At 37.1% G+C, this 26,828-nt stretch overlaps 1 protein-coding gene across 1 annotated transcript; it reads right to left on the reverse strand.

The window, feature by feature from the left end:
- Positions 1-22,851: 22,851 nt before the first annotated feature.
- Positions 22,852-26,592, reverse strand: LOC127905053 (beta-glucosidase 12-like). Its single transcript, XM_052451182.1, has 15 exons — positions 26,353-26,592; positions 26,200-26,269; positions 25,859-25,917; positions 25,690-25,765; positions 25,480-25,557; positions 25,183-25,270; positions 24,837-25,095; positions 24,613-24,728; positions 24,281-24,498; positions 24,132-24,163; positions 23,927-24,029; positions 23,735-23,837; positions 23,435-23,632; positions 23,262-23,352; positions 22,852-23,176 (listed from the first exon to the last, which is right to left on the reverse strand). The coding sequence occupies exons 1-14, from the start codon at positions 26,428-26,430 to the stop codon at positions 23,289-23,291; spliced, it is 1,542 nt and encodes a 513-aa protein (XP_052307142.1). The 5' UTR covers positions 26,431-26,592; the 3' UTR covers positions 22,852-23,176; positions 23,262-23,288.
- Between the last annotated feature and the right edge of the window lie 236 nt (positions 26,593-26,828).

Here is a 26,828-nt window from a genome sequence, read left to right on the forward strand (position 1 = left end):
GGGAAATTTTTTTGGTGAAGGTTTAAGTAATCCAATCAAGTTCATGATTTCAAGGATTCAGTTTGTTTTTGCTGGTTTGAAGAGAAGAAAAAAGGAAGGCAGCATTAAAAATCCATTCTTATTTAAAGGTTTCAACCTTGGAAGGTATATCCTTGCAAACCTTGAAAGATGTTCTTTTCTTCTTTTTTGGGATTAGGTCGACAATGTCCGGCCTAGAAAACATTTGAGAGACTCTCCAATGTTCACATGCAATATGAAAAGTAGAAGAAGGGAAGAAGAAGAAGAAGAAAGTTAACCCGATGGTGAGGGTCGCATCATTGCTGATGTTGACAGCGGCTCACGATGGCATTGTGTGGCTACAGGCAGTAGTTGCTGCCATTTTTTCTTCTTCCCTGTGGAGAAGCACATGTCTCTGTTTTTCCTTCTCTTTTTTTGTTTTTGTTTGTTCTTCCTCTTTTTTGTTTCTTTCTTTTTTGTTTCTTCCATTTTCTTTCCTTTTCTCTTTTTTTCTTCTTTCTCTATTTTACTCTGTTTTTTTCTTTATGTTTCTCTTCTCTGTTTTATTTTGTTCCCTCCCCTTTTCTTTTCTTTTTTCCTTTTTCTCCTATCTCTTGTCTCTCTCGCTTTTATTCGTGTTTCGTTCTTTTCCTTCCCTCTTCTTCTTTCTATTTGTTTCCAGTTCTCCTCCTGTCTCCTGTCTCTCTCTTTTTTTCATCCTTTTTTGTTCTCTTGTCCCCTGGTATTGATAAGGGGGGAAAAGGGGAGAGAGAGCTATTACCCCTGTCCAGTCATAATGTAAGGGTAGGGTGGTTGGGGCGACCTGTGTGCAACTACCTTAGAGCCGCCCGCAAGGCTTTTCCCCTCTGCCTCTTTCATCATGGTGGTAAGCCATAAGGGGGTGTGGGTGGTGTCGTGGTTTTTTGGGCAAGTGGGAGGGAGAGAGGGAGAGATTGACGCTGCAAAGGAGGGGAAGATAAACCTTCTTCCCCTACCTTTGCGCGTTAAAGGAAAAGGAAGATACTCGGTATCGTTGAAAATGACACCATTTTGGGCTTTTTTATATATATATGAACAACGAATGAAATGACATCATTTTGTACAAAACGCGCTTTTCATTTAAATGAAAATAGCACCAAAATGTGTCAATTTCAAAATCACTGCTCAAATTTTGATTTATTCAATCAAGTCCTCAATTGCAATTTTTATTTTAAGAATCAATTCAATTGCATCCTTGCCAAGTTCAAATATGAGCCCTAATGTTGGCTGCCTATTTCACTTTCATCCTTGGTTTTGAATTTGTGTATTTTGACCCTCAATTGATCAACAAACTTTCAATTTCTTTAATTTAGCCCCTGATTCAGTCAATTCCAACTCCTATATTTGTGCGCCTTTTCCAGTTTGGTCCTTGGTTTTGGATTTCTTCAATCAAGTTCCTAATTGCCCATAAAACTTCAACATTTATGCAATCAAGCTCATGATTTGACCAAATTAACTCTTAAAAATTGTAATTCGATCCCCAAACTTTAATTTCTTCTAATTAAAGCCAAAATTGACTTAAAAATCAATTTTTCTTGCAATCAAACCCTTCATAAACTCAATTGATCTTTCAAAAAAATCTAATTGAGTCCTTAAACATCTGATTTTTTATTTTTCTCTGTCAATAGGGCCTTCATCACTAAAAAATATACTATCAAGTTTCAATCTTTATATTTTTTTAACTTCCTCAATCAATCTTTGACCATTTGTTGTGTGCCCATGTGTCATTTTCTCATTGCTATATATTTTATTTTGTTTTCTTCCGATAATATTTTTTTGTGTGAGGACCCGAAAATAGCTAACAACACTAGGTTTAATAGTATATGCTGAGTTTTTTAGGCAAACTTGGTTTCACGTTCTTCATGTTCATCAGAAGAACATGGTTAATTTTATTTATTGTTTGCTGAATTCATACAAAGTTTACCAAAATTTCTGCCAAAATTTCGATAGAGTCTCTCTTATACTAGTAGGTCCCAAGTTATCGAAAAGTCACCTGTACACATCCATTATTCATTACTTATACACATTCTGATCATTCCAAATATTCATCCTATAAGGTCGGACATAATTTAATTCTTAGATAAACAAACTAAACATACATTAAGATTACAACTACATAATAATACAGTTTACGTTCAGACATTTGATTTAAAGGATGTTACTACAATTTAAGTAATATAGTTCCTTGAAAGACAAAATACATCGACGTTCATTTAGTTTTTAAATAACACAAAAACTAAAGGATCTAAAATATTACTCATGTTGTGAATATGATGGATCTACAACAACATAATATTAAAAAATAATTATATTAAAAGCAATAATGTTATAGAGGAGACAAAACAATAATACATAAATACATATATTTGATGCTAATTGCTATCATAATTTCTTACAATTCCTGTCTAATGCTTTCAAATTCATTGTTCCGGGAATTATTAAAAAATTCCCTCCTCCCTTTTCATTCCACAAATTTTAACCAATATACACATCTTTAGGCCCAAAGGGATAATTCCTTTAAGGTGTTGATCCCTATTTCAATCAATCATCCTCCATTGAGGATATCATCATAATTATTATACAGGGAACGAGCGACACTGAGGTGGAGGAAGGAAAAGGAAACCAGAGGGGGCAAAATTTTGGAGAAGGAGAGAAGCAAACGACATATTCAAGGGGAGGAGAATTTTTGAAAGGAGAAAGAACCCGAAACAGGAGGGAGAGAAGGGGAAACAGAACAGAGAGCAAGAAGAGTGGGATGAAAACAAGGGGAGAAGATTTGAAAAAAAAATTAGGAGAAAGAAGAAAAGCAGAAGAGAAAGGAGGAAGAACCACCGGTTGCTGTCAGCATAGCCACCTCCAGCTGCCATCCTCCTCCCCGTCGTCCATAACAGCATCTGCACCGTGGGAAACGGGAGAAGAAGCGAAAAAAGAGACAGACAGAGGAAACCACTCAGCAACAAAGAAAGAAGAAGAGCCACCGTTGCTCCGCCACCATCACCTCCACCGTTCCTCCCAGTCACCACCGACAGCACCGCCGCCTCCAGAGAATAAACGACGAAGAACAGAATAAACACATGAGAGGGGCAGAGATAGCAGAAGGCAGCAGGGAAGAAGAGGAAGCAGCAACCAACAACAACCATCGTCTGCAATTGCAGCCACACCACCGTCACCACCAGCCACCATCAGCACAGCTACTAGAGAGCCTCCATTCCAGGTAATTCTCTCCCCTTCATCTCTGTTTTTTCTGTTTCATTCTCTTGCATGCAGAACGTGCACTGTGCACGTTTCTGCAATGCAAGGAAAAATAATTACCCGGTTACTGTGCATGAGAAGAGTAACCGGCTAATTATATTTAGTTACTAACCATCGGGTTGGTCATCAGCCCAGTCCACGCGGTTGGGTTGAGTCCAGCCCAATATAAAGGTAGTTTGTGTTTTATTTGGGTTGGTCCCAGCCCAATTTTATTTCGGGTCCGGCCCAATAAAAGAAAATGATTAAAAAATATATTTTTTGAAAATTTGTGTTTTTCTCTTGTGCTTTTCTATCCATTTTGCTCAATATTGGTTTGTATTTTTATACCGTAAAAATACAAATCCGGTATTAAAATACCTGATTTTCGTTGAAACATATATATATATATATATAAACGCATGTCTTTGTTTTCATGCATATAGTCAAGTCCCTGAAATCAAAAAATAAATAAATCATATTGTATTTTCATACAACAAAGAAAACTTTTAAAAAAAATGTTTTAACATGCATTTTGTCTTTAATAACCAGTTTATTAAAGTCACAAGAACTTGGTCAATATTTCAAAAAATTTCCAAAAAAATATTTTGTTTTGTTTTAGTATCAGGGATTATGAATTTATACGTAAAACATATTCCCGATATTAAAAATGTGTTTCTTTTGACGACATAAAACAATTAGGTTTTTTCCCGATAAGATAAGGATCTCCTTACCGAGGAGGACTTTTCTTAAACTGTAGACAAACTGACAATTAGAAACCGCAACAAGACCTTATATTTTATCAGACAACAAAACAATGCATCTTACCTTAGTTAAGGCGTATTTGGGGTGCTAATACCTTTCATTTACGCAACCAGTCTCCGTACCCGATCTCTGAGACCAGTTAGGGTTCCTAGTGACCAAAATACTAAGTGGCGACTCCATTCCATTTTTTCCACTAATAAAAGACAAGAATTCCTTGTCTCCCCATATTTGCCAGATAGACATTACACATCTGAGAGTGGTGGACGATCGCCGCGGCGCCGCACACGTGCGAAAAAATAGCGACTCCATTGGGGACCCTGTAGACTAAGCATTTGTTTTGTCTAATTTTTGTGTTACTGTTGGGTTTGTTTGTCATTTTTAATATGCAGTTCTCATTTGCTCATATGCTTTAATTTTGTATATATTTGTTCATGCATTGTATAAAATTATTTCATTCATCATTCACATTTGAGGGGAATTATACTGAAACAACTTTAGGTTAAGTGGGGGACTAGCAGCTTACCTTACGACTTTTAGTCAATGTTTAGGTTTGTGTAAGCCCCAACTTTTCGCTAGACTGGTAATGATTGGTGCACATGTCATCCCATTACCTACTGAGCTCCCATATTGCCTTCATAAGGGTGATCACTAGGACAACAAGAGACCCTTTTGAGACGAGGTAGAAAGTCACCCATCATGTAATGGCCCAAACCTATCCTTAGAGTATGAACTCCGTAATACGCATGTACATACATACACATACATCCATTCATTGTAAATAACATACATACATGCATTAGGTTGAAATATAGGTCCCCAAAGACTTTACAACACCCGACTTCGAGCGAGAAACATGGAAGATAAAGAGCGCACTCATTGTGATGCCTATTTTCAAGAAGAGTTAGAGTCTCTAAAGACAAGTGTGACTCGCCTTACTAGCTTACTCGAGTAAACACTGAGAAATACCTCTGGTGAAGGTCCTTCTAACTGACCGGTCACCTTTAATCAGATTCCAACAATAGCTCAGCCCGAAGAAAGAATGAGTGAACATGGTCAAGATCCTCAACATAATCCAGCATTTGAGCAGTCAGCGACACCTGCACCAGCCCCTACAGTCATGGATGCATTTGCTAACGAGTCCCACTAGGCTAAGTCATCCGATAGCATTGATCAAAATAAGATAGAGGCGCTGGAAGCCAGACTCAAAATCATTGAAGGGGTAGACATATATGATCCAGTAAGGGCAGCAGAGATGTGTCTGGTCCCAAATGTGGTTGTCCCAAAGAAGTTTCGCGTTCCTGAATTCATCAAATATAGTGGAACACAATGCCCCATGACTCATCTCAAGTCCTATTGTAATAAAATGACAGAAGTAGTACATGATGAAAAACTACTGATGCAGTTTTTTCAAGATAGCTTAAGTGGGGAAACATTGAGCTGGTACATGAGATTGGACAACACAAAGATCCGGAGATGAAAAGATCTTGTGGATGCTTTTATTAAGTAGTACAATTACAACATGGACATTGCTCCTGACAGAACCAGCTTGTCCAATTTAGAGTAAAAGGACAAAGAAAGCATAAGGGAATATGCTCAAAGATGGCGAGAATCAGCTACTCAAGTTCATCCTCCACTTTTGGACAATGAGATGGTCACTTTATTTGCCAACACACTCAAAGCGCCATATTATGAGCATGTGATGGGTAGTTCGGCCCAGCAATTCACTGACGCTGTGGTAGTGTGTGAACGTATAGAGCAAGGCGTCAAGAGTGGTAGAATTTCTGCACCCACCGAGAAAATAGGCTTCGAAAGGAAAAAGGTCAACCATGTTGGAGATGACTACAGGGGTAGGAAAAACTCATTCCAAAACTACCATACTCCATCCCAAGTTACTGACATAAAAAAACTTGAAATCCAAAACTATCAAGCCAAAAGCCAAATTGGAAATTACCAAAAGGTCCAAGAACAACTACCTCCATTATCGCTACCCTTGAATGAGACGTATGTGCAGCCACTTTATCCTAGCTGGTAAAAGCCAGAGCTTACTTACGAATATCATGCTGGTGTTGCTGGACATAACATCCATACTTGCAACGCCTTCAAGAGAAAGCTTTTGCAATTAATCAAGGCAGGGTGGATAGCATTGGAAGACGCTCCTAATGTGAACACGAACCTTCTACCTAATCATGCTTGAAGCGATGGATCAGTAAAAGCACTAGAGGCAGAATGCTCAGAAAGCACCAATGGTCAAGGTAGGGTGCGAAAAAGGCAGCATAAATTTTAAAGGACTCGAATTTTGACCACAGTTTTTGTCCCCACCGTTAATGAGACCTCTACAACAGCTGTTGTGGGAAGGCTAGCCTAAGAGAAGATTTATGAAATTGGAAGGATGAAGCCTGCCTTATTATTGTCTTTTGTTTGATCAATTTTATTTCAACTTGTTTCAGTCTTGTTGGTAATTTGGCTCATAATACCACAAGACTTTCTTTATCAAATGAGCCTTTCTTGTTAATAAGATCATGTGTGTTCTTTTGTTCAGGACATGCCTTCATTTTTCTTGTTGTTTCATGCAAATAACACACCGAGTATAAGTTTTACTCACGAAACCACTGGTGTTTTCCCTTTTCTTCCCAAAATAATGCATGATCTCACATGTTCACAAAGATTTTTGGGAATTCAAAGTTTACATTTCTCTTCTTTGAAATTTAAATTTGATTAAGAATTAAATTCGAAGCGGATACCTATCATTATCTTGAAGATAAGGATAGAATGACCAAAGCACATTGGAGTCCCTAGTTTTCGCGCAAGTTGACAAATCACACTTTTCATCAAAATAAATCTCTGAACTTTTAATTTAACATTTTAACCCCCGTAAAATTAAGTTAAAAGCTAATGGGATAAAATTTAGGTAACAACAAATGTTAAAAAAACAAGATGATAGTAGAAAAAGTGAGATATTGGTTGTCCAATACATGTATTGGGACTGAACAATTCGGTCACCCAACTTTTGCATCCTACATTTTGCATCCTTAGGAGTTAATTATGTTCCATAGGTACTATTTATTTACTTTTCACTTGGTCTTGATAAATTTCAGTTTGACTATGCATTCCTCGAATTCTAGTGAAAAGGATTATGCATGAATAGAAGTATCCATAGATTTTTTATTTTTGGGCTGGGCCCAACCCGGCCCATGTGGCTGGGCTGGACCCAACCACCCGTGCACGGTCACTGGCCCAAGCCAGTCACCCAAACAAACCATGCACGCGCAAAACTTTACGCGTGCGCATGGAACAGTGCGATCATGCTCGTTTTTTGCAGATAGCGAAAACGAGCCCCTGTTTAAAGTGCAGAAGGATTCTTGTAGTTTCTTGTGTTTTCTCTCTGTTTTTGTTTTTTAGACTAACATGCGTCAATTCTTGTACAGACAGAGAAAGGAAATAAGCATACCTGGTTTTGAAGAAAGTGGAGCCTATGGTGGTGGTGGCTTACTCTGTTGTTTCCTTCGTTCTGGAAAAGAAAGAGCAGATGGTGGCTCAACTCCTCTGTTGGTGTTGCGTTTTCAGCCGGTCCTCGGTTCCTCTGTTGGTTTCGCCTCCTCTCTGTTTCTCTCTTATCCTGCTCACTCCCTCTGCCTCTCTCTTCTTTACACTCTCTTCCCACTGTTTTTTTGTTTCTGTTGTCTCGTTCTCCCCTTTCTTCTCTTTTTTTCTCCCCCCTCTGTCTCGTACCTCCTCCCCCCTAGTCTCGTCCTTTTTCTCTCCTTTTATAGCCAAAACTGCATGCCTTTTTTTATTATAATGAAAACGTTCAGGACCATTATTGCAGTGGTAAGGGTAGAGAGATAGTAGCTGTGAAAGGTTCCCCATAATCAGCGGCATTTGTTGCTGAAACGGTTCCTGTTTGCTGAATCGGTGAATAGTGCCTCTGAAACGGCACCGTTTTGCCACTTTTAAATGATATTTCTGATTTGGTCCTTGGATATTTTTACAATTTTGTAATCAAGCCCCCCGGAAAAGTTGTAATTGGATCCCTTGATTGTAGCGCCTTTTCCGGTTTGGTCCTTGGTTTCGGATTGTTTCAATTAAGTCCCTAATTGGCCATCAAACTTCAATAATTATGCAATTAAGCCCCTGATTTGACCACATTAACTCTTCAAAATTATAATTGGACCCCAGAACTTTAATTTCTTCCAATAAAAGCCTAAATTGACTTAAAAATCAAATTTTCATACAATCCAACCCTCCATAAATTCAATTAAACCTTAGATAAAATTTAAATGAGTCCATAAACATCTGATTTTAGACTTTTCTTCCTCAATTTGAATTTTCTTTGTCAACAAGGCTTCCATCAGTCAAAAATATACTGTCCAATTTCAACCTTTTGCATTTTTGAACCTCCTCAACCAATTTTGGTATTTTTTCGGCATTCCAGCATCCTTTTCTCGCTCCAATTATTTTTTTTTGTATTTTTTGTATTTTTGAGTGGGAACCCAAAAATGGGTAACAACATGTACCTTCGGTACAACGATATGGATCAATTAATTATGATAATATTTGAATGAACAAAAAAAAATGATGGATAATTTTGGATCGAAGTGTTAAATTGAGAAGAAAAATTAATTGGAGATTATTATTATTTGTTTGGATGTGAGTACCTTGCTTACATTGATAGGTATTGAATTAGCCATGATAACTTTGCAATAGACGTGATTATCTTACATACCTCGGTATGGATTGGGCATATAGAATCACTTGGAGATTATTATTATTTGTTTCGATTGACCGATCAATGAAAATTCAATTTCGAACTTCTAATTGGATAAGGATACTTGTCATTTGAGGAATTCATGGTGTTGAAACAAGCAACCGGATCGTCAACATAAGAATTTTCAACGACTTTAATTTCACTACAAGATTTCACAGTTTTACCGACGGAAAAATTCCATCGGTGTGTGATTAGAAGTTCGTCGGTGATTTTTTTACCGACGTCATCACCGACGGAATATGTCCGTCGGCTTTACCTTCGTCGGTGATTCCCCATTCCGTCGGTATATCAGTCGGAAAAACAAAAAAACCATTTACCGACGGTTTTACAGACGGAACGTGCGCGCCAAAAAAAAAGATTCCCGCTTGAAATATACCGACGAATTTTCATTCCGTCGGTGACATTGAAATTACCGATGGAAAATATCCGTCGTTACATCGGTCGGTGAATGTATGAAATACCGACGGAATATGTCCGTCTGTAAATTCGTCGGTACTGGTGGAAGCTACTGTTAAATGGCGACGGATTAATTCCGTCGGTAAGTCTGTCGGTGAAAGTTTAAAATACCGACCGAATTCATCCGTCGGTAAAATCCTTGGTAATAGTTTTTTTCTTAATTTGTTTTTTAAAAATTATTTAGGATATATAATATAAAACTATATAAATTAATTGTTATACAAACCAATTATGCAAATAAAATTTTTATTAAACATAAAAAAAAAAAAACAAAGTTAAATAATATTCATTACAAACTGAATATGTTTCAAGAAAAATAATAAATGAAGTTTTAAAGGTAAATAATGTTGATTACAAATTAATATAAAGATGATGGAGCTTGAGGAGGAGGAGGAGATCCTGGCGGAGGCTGGTGGTTATACGACCAAAAAGGATTAGGCGCACATGTTCCGCTATTTGACAATTTCATAATCATTTCGTAAAGCTGGTCATAAGCCGCTTTTTGCTGTTCCTGAGCCGCTTTTTGCTGTTCCTGAGCCGCTTCATACTCCGCTTTTTGTTGTGCTTGAGACGCTTTGAATTGCTCAGACTCCGCTCTTTGTTCCGCTCTTTGTTGTGCATGAGACGCTTTGAGTTGTGCGTACTCCGCTTGTAGGTTATCGTATTTCTCGGTGAGTTGCTGCAAAGCCACGAACTCCTTAGATTGGGAGCTCGATATTGATTGGGAGCTCCCAACGGTTGAAAAACTACGGGTCGACCGCAAGTTGTCGGCCGTAGTGTTGGAGAGCCCGTAAACCCGATTTTTATCGGGTCCACCTGACGAGCCAACCTCCATCCACAAATACGGATCGAATTCCGGATGGGTCAAAGTATCGTCCCCGTATCTCTCCCTCAACCGATTATTATAGGTCTCCTGAAAATAAAATAAAAAGTAATCATCATATTCAATACAATAAACATAATAACTTACAAAATAAAATGGTTGAACAAACATACCACGAAATACTGAGCACGGTTATCAACGAACTGTTGCGCCCCCTTCTGGCGGTCTTGACTCCGCACGTGCGTCTCCACAAACAGCTCCATCGGGCTCGGCTCACGTCCAAGAGACGCAGCCTATAATGAAAAAAGATATATTAACAACAACTGAATTTAATGATATATTTCATTTAAATTAATCTTACCATCCGTTTCGCATGTGCAGCAAACGGAACGGAGCCGCCAGTGTGAGTTGTCACCCCGCCATGAATTGGCCGATTCCGGTTGCCAGCACCGGACTGTGAGCGTCGTGTGAACCGCTCAGACATCACGTGCTCAAGATAGTGCGGCCATATATCTTTCGGGATGTATATCGGTTTGAAATCCCTCCAAACCGCAACATCGTTCCAGCCTTGGAAACCCCTATCCCTCGCGGTTTTTTTTGCCTTTTTCTGTGCTTCATACCAAAAATCACGCAACCTGCTTCACGCAACCAAAAATTACATTTCGAAACATAAATTTTTGTCTAAAAAAAATCCTGTATTGTTTTCGATCTTACCTAGTTGCCGCGTGATTTTCCCACACCCTCCTCACAACAGCGTTATGCTCAATGTCCCAGCAGAATTTTTTTCATCAGTTTGGTTTTCGTTCTACGCATCTACACAATTTGATACAAATAATTATATAATTAAATTCAAATGTAAAAAAAAATTCGACAGCACCTCCCCTATACCGAATACTACCCAAATCCACAAACCTGCACATATTAACAATAGCCACAACCAATTTACCCAATCTATACTAATTATTCCAACATATTCAATTACTAATCCTAAGGTAAATTCAACATTAAGAATTACAATTCAAGTAATTATTCAATAATTATGCCAATACAACAAAACAATAATAATAAAAAAACTCTAGAATAACAATCAAAATAAATGGAAAAAATTAAACACAAAGCATGCAATAATAGAGTAAAACTAATAATTATTCCAACATATTCAATTACTAATTCTACGGTAAATTCAACATTAACAATTACAATTCAAGTAATTATTCAATAATTATGCCAATACAACAAAACAATAAATTAAAAAAAAAACTCTAGAATAACAATCAAAATAAATGGAACAAATTAAACACAAATCATGCAATAATAAAGTAAAATTAATAATTATTCCAACATATTCAATTACTAATTCTATGGTAAATTCAACATTAACAATAAAAATTCAACAAATTAACTAATAATAATTATGCCAATACAACAATAAAAAATATTCAATAAATTCAAAAAAAAAACTATATACTTTAGCAATGAATTATGCAAAAAAAACTATAGACTTTATCTACATTACAAAAAATACACCAAAACAAAAAAAATAACCAAAAAAATAGCAAAAAAAAACTATTAAAGTCAAATGAAATAGAGAAAACACTAACCTTTTAAACTGATGAAGATGATGAAGAAAACTTGCTAGAGATTGGAGGTGAAAGCTTTGAAGAATGGAGAGGAAAAAAATCAAAACCTTAAGGTGAGAAACGAAGGAGAAGAAAAAATGAACTGAACGGGCGGTCACTTGAACTTATATGGCAGTTTTACCGACGGCTTCACCGACGGATATAAAATTAATTATTATTTTAATTTATTCAGTCGGTGATGTGTTAAAAATCCATCGGTAAATTTTGAATTTCGCACCAAAATTTTTAATGACCCTCCATATTTTTCGTGGTCCGTCGGTAATTCCGTCGGCAATATTACGCGGTCAGAGGCGCATTTAATGCGCAACCCTTTGAAATTCGCGCAGTCCGTCGGTAATGTTGTCGGTAAAATTGAACCGCCGACAACTTACCGACGTATTTAAATTGGCCGTCGGTGATGGGGTGGCATTTCAAGTAATTATTTTCGAACTCTCTGTGAAATGCCGACGGACTAAGTCCGTCGGTGATCAGGTGGCATTTCAAGTAATTATTTTCGAACTCTCTGTGAAATGCCGACGGACTAATTCCGTCGGTGTGGCCGTCTGTGATCTGGTGGCATTTCAAGTAATTATTTTCGAACTCTCTGTGAAATGCCGATGGACTTAAGGCCGTCGGTGATCGGGTGGCATTTCAAGTAATTATTTTCGAACTCTCTGTGAAATGCCGACGGACTTAAGGCCGTCGGTGATCTGGTGGCATTTCAAGTAATTATTTCATGTCACAAAATATATCATCCATCATAATTGTGGCATTTCAACTAATTTTTTCAAGTAATAAATATTTTGTGTTTCAAAATATATACATCATTCATAATCTAAATTACATGAAAAAAAGGGTTTTACATAGGGCTTCATTTTGGTAGTTAGTCAGAATTTTCTTCTTCTTCGTCATCAATTGAATTGTCATCACCTTCATCGCAATCTTCAATATGAATATCATCTTCTTCATCGATATTTGGTTGTCCGCTAGAGCTCAAAACAAAATTTAACTCATCTGCGTCAACATCAACAAGATTATCATCGAAAACACGAAAATTTGAATTTTCTTCCAATTCAATCGAAGGAGCAACTCGATATAGTTCAACCACCTCACTAACTTGAAAGACTTCATCTCGCACACTTGTGTCTTCGTTCTCATCCTGAACAACCTCGACACGACCCCGGGGTTTCGTTTTTAAAACGGACAACCAATCCACTCTTGATCGATCCTTTCTAAATGAAGGGGTGTATGTGTAATAAACTTGTTGACATTGCTTTGCGAAAAAAAAGACGACCTCTTTTAATCTACCATAGTAGTCAACTTCTAACTCACTACTAGTGGATCCCTTAACACAAACACCGCTGTTGTATGTCTTTCTTCCTTGCCCGTATTCTTCAGTATGGAAAACATATCCATTGACAAAATACCCGTTGTAGCACTTACATTTTCTTTCAGGCCCCAGGCTTAGTAAAGACAATGACTTAGGTGCACTCCTTCCCATTTGATAAACCTTGCATGTAATGTACATCAATAAACAGTAAATGAACGAGAATCTCGTAATGACATGCATATGTACAGTAATTTTGCAAGTTAGAATGAGTTTGTGATAGTGCTTACATGTGTTCTGAACCACGTGGCAAACTGCTCATCTTGTAATTGAAAGATCTGGGATTCAGTCAGCTGTGAGTTATTGGAGAGCAAATATTGACGATGTTGCCTGCAGGTGATAATGAGTGTATGATATTACAATATATAATTAATAGTATATTACTAACAAAGTTTAATTAGTATAAACTTACTGAATAAAAGGTCTCAGCTCATCACAGTTAAATAGAACATAGTTGTGTGCTTGTTTGAACTCTATTTCCGACAAATATCTTCCTCTTACGGCATTTTTAGGTGTGGGTTGTCCAGTATTGGAGAATATTGACAAGTTCCCACTGGAAGGCACTTCACCGCCATCATCATGCCGTGGAACGCGATTGATTCTCGTTCTCAAATGAGGTTCGAAATAGTACGAGATAAATGTTGAGATCTCCTCAACAATATAGGCCTCACATATCGAAGCCTCAACATGCGCCTTGTTCTTAACCTTTTTCTTGAGATTAAACAAGTACCTGTATTGAATTAATTAAGTATTTTCAATTAAGAAAAACATAGAAAATACTTTTATATATGAATTACATTGCAACTGTAATATCTAACCGTTCGAATGGGTACATCCATCTATATTGGACTGGTCCTCCAGCTTTTGCCTCGAACGGTAGATGTATAGGGAGATGCTCCATTGAGTCAAAAAATGATGGAGGGAATATCATCTCAAGTTTGCATAGTGTCTCGACGATATTCGTTTGAAGCCTCTCAATGTGATCAACATTCAACTTGCTGGAGCATATATCTCTGAAGAAATGACTTATCTCCGTGAGTGCATCCCATATTCCCTTTGGCAACAAATCACGAAAAGCTAATGGGATGAGTGTTTGCATAAACACGTGGCAATCATGACTCTTCATTCCATACAATCTGCAGTCCTCTATATTAACCAACCTTGATATGTTCGATGCATGTCCATCCGGAAAACGCAGACTCTTAAGCCATTTGTAGACTAGCAGTTGTGCGTTTTTCTCTAACACGAAGCTTGCTCTTGGTTTTGCGACCCGTGACTCATCATAAACCAACTCCATATTTTTATGGTTATAGTATAAAGCTATATCCAATCTAGCCTTGATGTTGTCCTTTGTCTTCCCCTTCACATCCATGACGGTGTTGAAAATATTCTCAAACATGTTCTTTTCGATGTGCATGACGTCAAGGTTATGGCGAAGCAGATTGGTCTTCCAATAAGGAAGCTCAAAAAAGATACTTCGCTTTACCCAATTATGGGTCAAACCAAAACCAGGAAACTTTTGCTTTCCTGATTGAAGGCCAAACACAATGTCACCGTACTCTAAGACAACATCATGCAATTCTTCACCAGAAAGACGCGGGGATGCAACATCTTTTTCAACTCTGCCAACAAAGAAATCTTTTCTGTTCTTTCTGTACCTGTGATGAAGTGGCAAGAAGCGACGATGACAGTCAAAAAAAGAAGCTTTACCTCCATTTGCTAGCGTGAATGCCTTGTTGTTTTCCATGCAGTATGGACATGCGAGTTTCCCATGCGAGCTCCAACCAGAAAGCATTCCATAAGCTGGAAAATCATTGATAGTCCACATCAATGCCGCCCTCATAAGGAAATTTTGTTTCCTCGATATATCATAAGTCAGAGCTCCGGAGGACCACAACTGCGCCAACTCATCAATCAACGGTCGAAGACAAACATCTATATTCCGCCCCGGGCTTCTTGGACCGGGTATGACAGTAGATAAAAACATGAACTCCGGCCTCATACACATTCCCGGTGGCAAGTTATAAACTGTGAGTATGATAGGCCAACAAGAATAAGGAGCAGCAAATGACCCAAATGGGTTGAATCCGTCTGTACACAACCCAAGACGCACATTCCTTGATTCAGCTGAAAAGTGAGGATGAACACTGTTAAAGCGTTTCCATGCTTCGCCGTCAGAAGGATGAACCATTACTCCATCAATAGCATGATGTGCTTGGTGCCATGTCATGTGCTCAGCAGTCCTTGGTGACATGAATAACCTCTGCAGTCTAGGTGTGATCGGGAAGTATCTAAGTTTTTTATATGCCACTAGAGTCTTTCCCTGCCAGTTCTAGGTTTGTAACGGGAATGCCCGCATGTCATGCACTCGCTCATCTCAGCATTTTCAAGGTAGTATAACATGCAGAAGTTAGGGCACATGTCAATTTTCTGGTATCCTAAACCGAGGGGTTTCATCATGGACTTCGCAGCATAGAAGTTCTCTTTCAGCCTGTTCCCTTCAGGTAAAATGCTTCTTGCCCATTCAATAATCTTGTCATACCCGGCCTCACTCAACCCGTGATCTGACTTGATGGTGAACACCTGTGCTACAGCCGATAATTTACTGTGGTTCGTGCAGCCATCCCATAATGGTTCGTCATAATCTTTCAACAAATCAAAAAACCTAGCTGCATCTACATTAGGTTCTTGTTCTACGATTGGACATTGACTGCCATTACCTTGATTCATTCTCATTGCATCCATAACCATATTTCTGTAAGGATTAGTGTTGTCATTTGCCGTTTCATGCACGTTGCTAGCACTAGAAGTAGACCCAACCACCGTTTCTTCCATTCTCCTCTCACTCTCGCTAACAAATACTTCTCCATGTGCATACCAACACTGGTAATTCTCCATAAACCCTTTGTGTAGAAGATGCATCATTACAACATCTGGATGCAGATACTTTTTATTTTCACACTTCCTGCATGGACACCTAATACCGCCTCCAGTAAAATTTCTAGGAATAGATGTTACGAAATTAATAAAACCCTGAACCCCATTACAATAATCCATCCTCCGCAATCCTTGGGGTGAATCTCGATACATCCATGAACGATCATCCATGACTTATATCGAACCTCTATAAAATTATGATGACATCATGTATTAATTAACTAAGTTAGGTAAATAAACTTGTAAAAATATTACTTTAACTCGAGATTATCCAACAAACCAATCACAACTTCTCATAAATATTAAATATTCATTATCATTTATCAACGTCCATACAAATTAAAATATATAAATTTACAGAAATTACCACTCCGCAATACCATTGATAAAACTTTAAACGGGCCCATTAAGCAAGCTATTAATTATTTCAAAATAGCACATGTAATTTGGTAATTCCATAAAGAAATAACAATTTACAAACAAATACAATCTTACAAAATCTAAAACAAACCATAACAGGTACAAAATTATACATTCATATACTACAAGTTTGTTTGAGAAATAACAATAAAACATGTACATCTACTAACAAAATACATATACTAAAAAAACAATAAAATTGACATTTAATTAAATGTTAAAATTTAATAAGATATAATTACTTATAAAAATTGATAAAATCCGTCGGTAAATCAGAACACGCGCGGATGCTGTGACCACAAAACTTCAAGAAATATAACTTGTTGTGCTGATATGAAGAAGATTTTTTTTTTGGGGGGGGAGGGGGGGCTAGTTGTTTGCAGATGGGGAGAGTTGGGATGAGGAAGAAGAAGGAGAAATAGGGGATGAGAGGGTCGGCAGAGCTGTCATATATTAACTTTTTCCGACGGTTTTACCGACGGACACTCCGTCGGTTATTACGTCGGTGATTCTGACGGAAACATAGACATGTCACCGTACGGATCTGCCATTTCAAATCCCTCGGTGAGTCCGTCGGAAATTTAAACGGCGAACCGGTCACATCACTTTACGGGCACTGTACGGGCAGTCGTTTTGAATCCGTCGAAAAAAATAACCCGCCAAAACCTCCACGTCAGCGACCCGCCTTTTTTTAAATTCGGAAACTTTTTCGTCCGTAATTCAGTCGGTAAATACCGACGGAAAATTTCCGTCGGTATTTACCGACTGAATTACGGACAGAAAAGTTTTCGTCGGTTTTTACCGACTGAATTACGGACGGAAAGTGGCCGTCGGTAATTTCGACCTCAAAATACCGAGAGAAAATATTCCGTCGGTAAATCCGTTGGTATTTAGCGAATTTCTGGTAGTGTTTTCTTGTCTGATGGCAATGAAGCCAAGCGAAAGTTGACGGGTTTCCAGCCCAAGAAGAGTTTTTAAATGATATGTTGACCTTTCGCATTCAGACATGAAGGATATTCCGAGCTACAAAAAAACATTACCAATCACGTGCTAGAAATTTTGCATGAAACAATTTTCATTTCCTTACGCTGAATCAGCCAAGTCAAGCACAATACATGATCTTTAACCAAAAGCCTAGGAGAGTAACCAATTACGATCAATCTCTAAGATGACCTTTCTTCAATCCCAAACTGACAACCATCTCTAAATCGTGCAAGAAATGCTTTGAAGCGATCAACTAGTCATCAGCCTGGAATTCATTTGGCTTTGAAGCCATCAACTAGTCATCAGCCTGGAATTCAATTTTACAGCTGTCTGGAATTTATTTTCCAAGAAAGTTTATCCGCGCGAAAACTTCAACTTGATTAGGAGAAAGAAACTGCGTTTTGCTTCTATCGGAATTCAAGCATCCTCTTCAAGCCTCCAACGAATTCCTTAACAATTAGCGTTATTAGATTACCATTTTTATCATACTATCCCCCATTATCTAGGCACGATTAAACACAGAATACAAATCACACCACAGTATAGTGCCTCAAGTTCACGTAATTATTGTCAGTGTACTTCATTATTGAGATTTCCGAACATTTGCAAGATGCTTATAGACCTTTTTTTTTTTTAGTTGAAAGGTTGTCGGTAGGAAACCTGTAATTCTGCTACCATGCATTGCTCCATATACGAGGATTATAAATAGGAGCTGTATAAAATATATAGGTGTATCTTTAATTTATTTCTTTATAGTAATCGAGTAGAATTAAATTAAAAGAGCACCATTAAGAAGATAGTGACCGAAGGAACAAAAACTTACAACATAAGTATCTAAAAGAAGGAGCAAAAAAATGAAAATCAAACTAATTAGTCTAGTTCAAGATACGTTCAAGACTTCTAGTCTGATCAGAACCTGTGTAACTAAAGTTTCTAACTGAGAATTTCAACCAGAAGGCCAAACGTTGAAAGGTAAGATAAAAAATCACATCCCAATTATAGACCTTGGACTCGAAGATAACTCGATTGCGAACTAACTAGATAGATCAATAAAAGTCTTTGCATAGAAGAATAATATCCCGACACTGAAAATTGCCTCTCATCGACCTGTACCATTCTTGAAGATTTTGTTTAGGGTCCCTAGATAGACAACTTAAACACCAGAACCAATGCATGAATCTACCCTAAAAATTCCACGAAATAGTACAGTGATTGAATAGATGATTACTAGTCCAAATCTCCTCACAATAAAAAGGAAAACGAGCATCCTCATAATTAACAATCCCCCTCTCAGCTAAAAAACCCCTAGCGTTGAGACTAGCATTAAGCAGGAGCCATATGAACACATCAATTTTAGTATCTGGGATTACGAACTTATACGTGAGACGTATTCCCGATATTAAAAGGGTAGTTCTTTTACGTATAGACATTACAATGGTCAGGATTTACCCGATAAGATAAAAATCTCCATACTGAGAAGGACTTTTCTTCAACCTTAGGCAGACCAATAATTAGAAAGCACGACAAAACCTTAGCTTTTATCAGACAATCAAACAATACAACTTACCTTAGGTAAGACATATTTGGGGTGCTAATACCTTCCCTTTACGCAATCAGTCCCCGTACCCGATTTCTGAGACCACTTAGGGTTTCAAGTGACAAAAATACTAGGTGGTGACTCTCATTCCCTCATTCCACTGATAAAAGACAAGAATTCCTTGCCTATCCCATTTTTCGATTACTAAAACCTAAAGTGGAGGCAATTTCACCGCGACGCCGCACATGTGTGGCAATATCAATGGGTCGCATTGGTATCGACAACTATTTATGGTGTGATTAGCTACTCCAAGTAAGGAGGTTAATGATGTCAAGGGTTCTTGACATCAGCAACTTTGATAATAAACTAGATATGACTAATAATTGATTAATTATTCCGGGGTAGGAATAGTAATGAAATCAATTGCTTGTATTGATATCGGCACTTGAATTGAATTGATTAGTCTAACCCAATATTTGAAGACTAATGATACCAATGAGATTCATTAGTATCAGCAATTACATTCCGAAAAATAGGAGAGAAAATATTGATTAATTATTCTGAAAGAATGAGATAAGATAATGATACCAAGAGAGGAATATCTTGGTATCAAGTGAGAATTGATTCATAAGAATACGGTGTTTGAAACTATTGAGTTGTGTTGAGATTTCCAAGATAAAATTATTATCGGCTATTATGGAAGGAGACCTATTGAATAAAATGATGTCAAGCCACACTATAAACCGAAATCTATAACTTTACTTCCGAATAAAATGGTAAACAATGCTCTCTGATGAAAACTGATGTAAGGAGTGTAATGAGGTAGTTGAAGGAAAATAATCGAAAAATGAAATTAAAAGATGGAAATGAATTCATGTGAATGAGATTGCAATAGTATACAAATGCACATTGTGATAAAATTATAAGAGGGTATTGATTATATCTCTTGATTCTCAAATAGAAGAGATACCTAGAGTAAGGTCATTGGTAGTTGAAGGGACTAGGTCGGTTAGGGAAACAAGTAGGTGCATCGCACCTTGTCTTTTCAATATGTGTAAACTTATTCATAAAGTTCCGAATTTAATGTTTTATTGCTTTGATAAATATTGGAATGAATATGAGTACCTCGAGTACATTGATGTGTATCAACTACTTGATATATAATATGGATGCGAGTACCTTGCGTACATTGATATGTATCAAACTTGCGATGATATTACTTGAATGAATAAGAGTGCCTTGCATGCATTGGTAAGGATCCAATTAATTATGATAATGTTTGAATGAACATGTGTACATTGTCGCACGTATGCGGCGTCGCTGGCGAAAACATCCACCCTCAAAATCTTATCTTATCTATAAAGTATCTGGCAAAACGGGGAGACAAGGTATTCTTGTCTTTTATTAGTGGAAAAATGGAATGGGAGACGCCACCTAGTATTTTGGTCATTAGGAACCCTAACTGGTCTCAGAGATCGGGTACGGGGACTGGTTGCGTAAAGGGAAGATATTAGCACCCCAAATACGCCCTACCTAAGGTAGGTTGCATTGTTTTATTGTCTGATAAAACCTAAGGTCATGTCGTGTTTTCTAGTTGTTGGTCCACCTATGGTTTAAGAAAAGTCCTCCTCGGTAAGGAGATCTTTATCTTATCGGGTAATTCTGATGCCAACAAAAGAATTTAATATCAGGAATACGCCTTACGTATAAGGTCGCAACCCCAGATATTGATCAAAATGTAGTAAAATATTTGCGGAAAATCACAGATTCTTGTAGTTTCTTGTGTTTTCTCTCTGTTTCTGTTTTTTAGACTAACATGCGTCAATTCTTGTACAGACAGAGAAAGGAAATAAGCATACCTGGTTCTGAAGAAAGTGGAGCCTATGGTGGTGGTGGCTTACTCTGTTGTTTCCTTCGTTCTGGAAAAGAAAGAGCAGATGGTGGCTCAACTCCTCTGTTGGTGTTGCGTTTTCTGCCGGTCCTCGGTTCCTCTGTTGGTTTCGCCTCCTCTCTGTTTCTCTCTTATCCTGCTCACTCCCTCTGCCTCTCTCTTCTTTACACTCTATTCCCACTGTTTTTTTGTTTCTGCTGTCTCGTTCTCCCCTCTCTTCTCTTTTTTTCTCCCCCCTCTGCCTCGTACCTCCTCCCCCCTAGTCTCGTCCTTTTTCTCTCCTTTTATAGCCAAAACTGCATGCCTTTTTTTTTATTATAATGAAAACGTTCGGGACCATTATTGCAGTGGTAACGGTAGAGAGATAGTAGCTGTGAAATGTTCCCCATAATCAGCGGCATTTGTTGCTGAAACGGTTCCTGTTTGCTGAATCGGTGAATAGTGCCTCTGAAACGGCACCGTTTTGCCACTTTTAAATGATATTTCTGATTTGGTCCTTGGATATTTTTACAATTTTGTAATCAAGCCCCCCGGAAAAGTTGTAATTGGATCCCTTGATTGTAGCGCCTTTTCCGGTTTGGTCCTTGGTTTCGGATTGTTTCAATTAAGTCCCTAATTGGCCATCAAACTTCAATAATTATGCAATTAAGCCCCTGATTTGACCAAATCAACTCTTCAAAATTATAATTGGATCCCAGAACTTTAATTTCTTCCAATAAAAGCTAAATTGACTTTAAAATTAATTTTTCTTACAATCCAACCCTCCATTAATTCAATTAAACCTTAGATAAAATTTAAATGAGTCCAAAAACATCTGATTTTAGACTTTTCTTCCTCAACTTGAATTTTCTTTGTCAACAAGGCTTCCATCAATCAAAAATATACTGTCCAGTTTCAACCTTTTGCATTTTTGAACCTCCTCAACCAATTTTGGCCTTTTTTCGGCATTCCAGCATCCTTTTCTCGCTCCAATTATTTTTTTTTGTATTTTTTTATTTTTGTATGGGAACCCAAAAATAGGTAACAACATGTACCTTCGGTACAACGATATGGATCAATTAATTATGATAATATTTGAATGAACAAAAAAAAATGATGGATAATTTTGGATCAAAGGGTTAAATTGAGAAGAAAAATTAAATTCACCAAATAATTAAAAGAAGAAACCAATAAAAGAATGAGTAATAATTTTTTTAAAAAACATATCTAAGGATGAAAATGAAAACAATTAAAAGAATACAGAAAGGCAAGAAAAAACTTAAGAAACAAAAAAAAACAAGGATAAAATTGAAAAAAAATAAAAAAAACTACAAAAAACTAACGACAAAAATTATAAATAAAAAGAACATTGACCGTCACTGAAATAACCGCAACTAAGATACTACCCTGAATCTTAAATGGCTAGTGCGAATTTTAGTGGAGAAAAGAGGGGAAAAAATTGTGAATCCAATGAGACACAGAGAAATGAGGTTCTTAACCGGCAAATTCGGCCACTTTAGTACTATAACCTCCAAAATTGCTTATACCCCCTCCCCTTGAATTTAAGGATTATTTCAAAGAGACCCTACATTTTGCATCCTCAGGAATTAATTATGTTCCATGTCAAAGAACCATCTCAACCTAATAGCTTAAGCTGTTAGGTGAGGTACCAGGATATGATTTATATTATTCTCTAACACATCCCCTCAAGTGAAAGCCCTTTGGGCTTGAAACTTGCACAGGTCCACTTTACCTTGTGCTTAATTTTTATCAAATAAATAGGGATGGTGAGATTCGAACTCGTGACCGCTTGATCATCAAGGCTCTGATACCATGTTAAAGAACCATCTCAACCCAATACCTTAAGCTGTTAGGTGAGGTCCCATGATATGATTTATATTATTCTCTAACATAGGTATTATTTATTTACTTTTCACTTGGTCTTGATAAATTTCAGTTTGACTATGCATTCCTCGAATTCTAGTGAAAAGGATTATGCATGAATAGAAGTATCCTTCAAAATATTACAGGAAAAAAGAAATTGCGCAGAGCAAGTTATTATTTAATATCGAATTTGATCGATAACCAATCAATACATATAAAAAATAAAAAATAAATACAAATAAATCTTATTATTACAACAAGAACAGCATCGATCCTAGACGAAAATGTGAGAATTAATTCGAAGACAAAGATCCACTGATGTCCACAAACTAGAAGGACGCAAACATGCATGGAATAGAATTTATCAGACGTGGAAACCTAACTTGCTGCAACAAAGTTTGACTTCAGCGTTTGGTGCTATTCTGATGTGGTTTCAAGTAGGTCTTGATCATACGAAAAGGGCTCCTGCATTGTTAGTAAATTAGTTTGTTGAGCATGAAAAATGAATACAATAAAATTAGTAGTTATGGAAGAAGATATACAATAATACCTTATTATATTTCATGCCAATATATGTTTAATCAATTCTCGACTTCTTACGGCTACGAGCTGATGCCTCCTCCATTCGAGATTTTGATTTTCTGATATTGCAATCATTTGTGTTATGAGAAATGTTGAGAGGTTTTTTTGATAATAATAAGAGGAGATGAAAAGAGGCCTTACATGTTATCGTTGAGTTGAGTACTTTCGTCCTTCTTCAGAAATTGCTTAAACCACTTCACAGAATTTTTGGCATATCGTTTCAAGTTGTTTTCGTAGTCAATGTAGAAGAGACCAAACCTTGAACCATAACCGGATCCCCATTCAAAATCATCCAAGAATGACCAAGCAAAAAACCCCTTGACATCGACACCATGGTCACTGCAAAAGTCAAGTTTTTAGAGCAGATCGGACTGAGAAAGAAAAAACTAGGACTGTTTGAAAAAGGAAGCGAGAACATGAATTTGGAAAGAGCAAACTCACTTGATAGATTTCAGAACATTGTGGAAAATGTCTTTATAATATTGCTCTCTTATGGCATCATTGAGGGCTTCCTCTAATGACGAGGAATTCACGTCATCAACTCCTAATTAAAAAAAACCAACAAATCAGTAAATCAGAGCTTCTTGACAACTATAACCATAAACACACGAGGGTTGTTAACTCTGTTCTTACCATTTTCAGTGATATATATTGTTGGATTTTCATACGCGTCCTTTATGTAATTCAAGAGATGACGAATACCTTCGGGATAAATATAAAGCCAACTTGAACCCGCCTGCGAATTTGATTTATATATCTCAATACCAAGGGGAAAAACAGAAAGATTCTACATATCAATTACTAATTTGTTGAAACAAGAATGAAGAATCACATTCACCTGTGGGCCTATTGGTATTCCATTTCTCTCCCCTGTACGTAAAATAATATCAACATAAGTGAGAAAGTGTAGAGTTTTAGACCTTGTATTCTTCTTATTCTGAGAGTTTTTTTTTTATCACTTAATTAACAAGTAAATAAATATTTCACCTGGCCAGTTAACACGAGCATCTTCCATAAACCCAATATTTTTATAGTCAACATCCTCAACATTCTGAGCATAGTATGTAGTGTAGTAATTGACCCCAATAAAGTCATAAGATCCTCTCAGCATCTTGGATTCCTCCTCACTGAATCTAGGCAATCTTCCTCCAACGTAGTCGTGCATATTCTGTGGATAGTCACCTTTAGTTAGAGGATCCATGTACCTGCCAAAAACATAGAATTTAAGATCCTGGTTTCTTCTCCATAGAATTTAAGAATCCAAATTAATTACTGTTTGAAATTATTATATTATCCAAATCAGCTAGCAAAATGCTTACCATCCAAGCATAAAATCAAGGCTTCGTTCAGTTGCCATCCGATCACTTTCACTAGTTGAGTAAGGTTCAAACCAATGAGAAACGAGGGTTATCCCAATTTTACCTCCTTGACACGTCTGACGAGATTTTGTCAATGATAAAATTAGCACAGTCACACAGGAAACTTTGGTGAAATATGTTATGAAACGAACCACAAATTAATTATAGCTTTAGCTTGTGCAAACCTGATACTTTTCCTTGTATACTTTCACAGCCGTTGCATGAGCAAGCAATAGATGATGGGTTACAATGTAAACTTCGGTGGCGCCAGAGATTTTGGGTTGGCCTGGATAATTCTCCAAAGTTGAAATTCTGCCGGGTGCCAATGTGCCCGTGTCATAGCCATTGACGCTAAACATAAAAGGCTCATTTAAAGTGATCCAGTGCTTCACTCGGTCTCCAAATCTTTGGAAGCAAAGCTCCACGAAGTCTCGGAAATCGATTCTATATGAGTTTTGAAATTATTAGATTCAAGCATGGAGGATTTAAATTAAAGTGAGATGTTTATATAATATGAATATAATTACTTACAAAATATTAGGGCTCAAGAAACCACCATATTTGTCCTCAATTGCTTGTGGAGTGTCCCAATGAAAGAGAGTTACATAAGGCTGTATACCTGTACATTTCAAAGCAAAATTAATATGAGAAAACTAAAGTGCATGTGAAACGTTTTGTATGAGAGTTTGGAAAATGCTTTTCAAATTTTCGAAATTCAAGCAAAGTAAGATTGCCCCTGCATTTACCATGGCCACTTCAAGATTCTTATTTTTAGTCGGTAACATTATTATGAAACACAGTCATGGAGGAAAAGGAAAGGGTTATAACCATTTTTTATGAGCTCATCGATGAGATTGTTGTAAAACTGGATCCCTTCTTCGTTTATTCCAGCACTTAGTCTGCCATCTGATGAATTCAATTCGATTATTGAAAAATCAAAGTAAGGAAAAATGTGGGACTTCGAAATTCGAGACGCGTCCCATCCTCGTGAATTAAAAAGGAATGAGATGTAGGGTAAAAACAAAAGAAAACACTTACGTGGTAATACCCTAGACCAAGAAATAGAGAATCTGAAAGCATCCATTCCCATTCCCCTCATTCTTTGCACATCTTCCTATAACATTTTGTGTGTAAAATATATCAACAAGTGTAATGGTGACCAGATCCACAAAAGGCAACTAAAAGAAAAATAAGATGAACATCGTACCTTATAGCGATTATAGAAATCAACTGCCACCTTTGCATTGCTATGGTCACTTATCCTCTCTGCAATTTTTCAGAATTTGTTCTTAGATTCCTTTGAATTTATATTATTTGATAAAAATCATATTTACATCTTTAATTTGCACGCACTTTCTCCCCCTAACCCCAAAAGTCACCTTCTTTCTTTCCTTTTTCTCTCTTCTTTTGGATTTAATAGACAAATTAATACACTATGGTTTTAGGCAGGCCATCAACATGCTGGCAGGTGACTCCTTGAGAGATTTATATTCGTTGTTCTAGTTAGGAAAGCATTGTAACGAACTCCTGCATTGAATAAAGAGATACCTGGATGCTCCTCGATGAAGGTGTCCCATATATTCGGCCCTTTGCCTCTCCTGTTTGTTTCACCTTCAAACTGCATATAATTTAAACGTTATCAGAGACCAAACAATTGAGGCGTTTCTCTCTTCGACCAGAGTACTTGAAGCAATGTTGTACCTGGTAAGCTGACGAAGAAGATCCAAAAACGAAACCATCTGGGAAAGAATTACGACTCAACTGGGCAATACTTCCCATGATATACACTAAGTCTTTGTTGAACAGCCTTGCAGAAGGGCAATAAAAGCTTGAGCAGCACTAAAGATTGTTGGGTGATCAGAATAAAGAATGTATAGTGAGATAGCAGTGAAAAATAAATAAATGAACGTATGAAGTATGGATTTTGTAAGAACATCGACATGCCAGAGCCTATTTATAGGCATCATTTTGAAAGGTTATTCTCAACAACCAAGGATAATTGTGGTCAATTATTATTATTTGTTTCAATTGACCGATCAATGAAAATTCAATTTGGAACTTCTAATTGGATAAGGATATTTGTCATTTGAGGAATTCATGGTGTTCAAACAAGCTCCCAACTTAAGATTCCGTGCTCTAATTGCACTGTGAAGCCTAGCAATTGTACTTGAAGCTTG

The sequence above is a fragment of the Populus trichocarpa genome, chromosome 1 (genome assembly GCF_000002775.5).
Source record: "Populus trichocarpa isolate Nisqually-1 chromosome 1, P.trichocarpa_v4.1, whole genome shotgun sequence".
NCBI classification, from domain to species: domain Eukaryota; kingdom Viridiplantae; phylum Streptophyta; class Magnoliopsida; order Malpighiales; family Salicaceae; genus Populus; species Populus trichocarpa.

Bases quoted from the DNA above. Each gene is read 5' to 3' on its own strand.
- LOC127905053 (XM_052451182.1), bottom strand. From the start codon at position 26,430: ATGGGAAGTATTGCCCAGTTGAGTCGTAATTCTTTCCCAGATGGTTTC. The intron at 25,766-25,858 runs GTACGATGTTCA...AAAATGTTATAG, and splicing joins ATTTCTATAATCGCTATAAG to GAAGATGTGCAAAGAATGAG. The intron at 25,096-25,182 runs GTAAGTAATTAT...AAACTCATATAG, and splicing joins TTCTTGAGCCCTAATATTTT to AATCGATTTCCGAGACTTCG.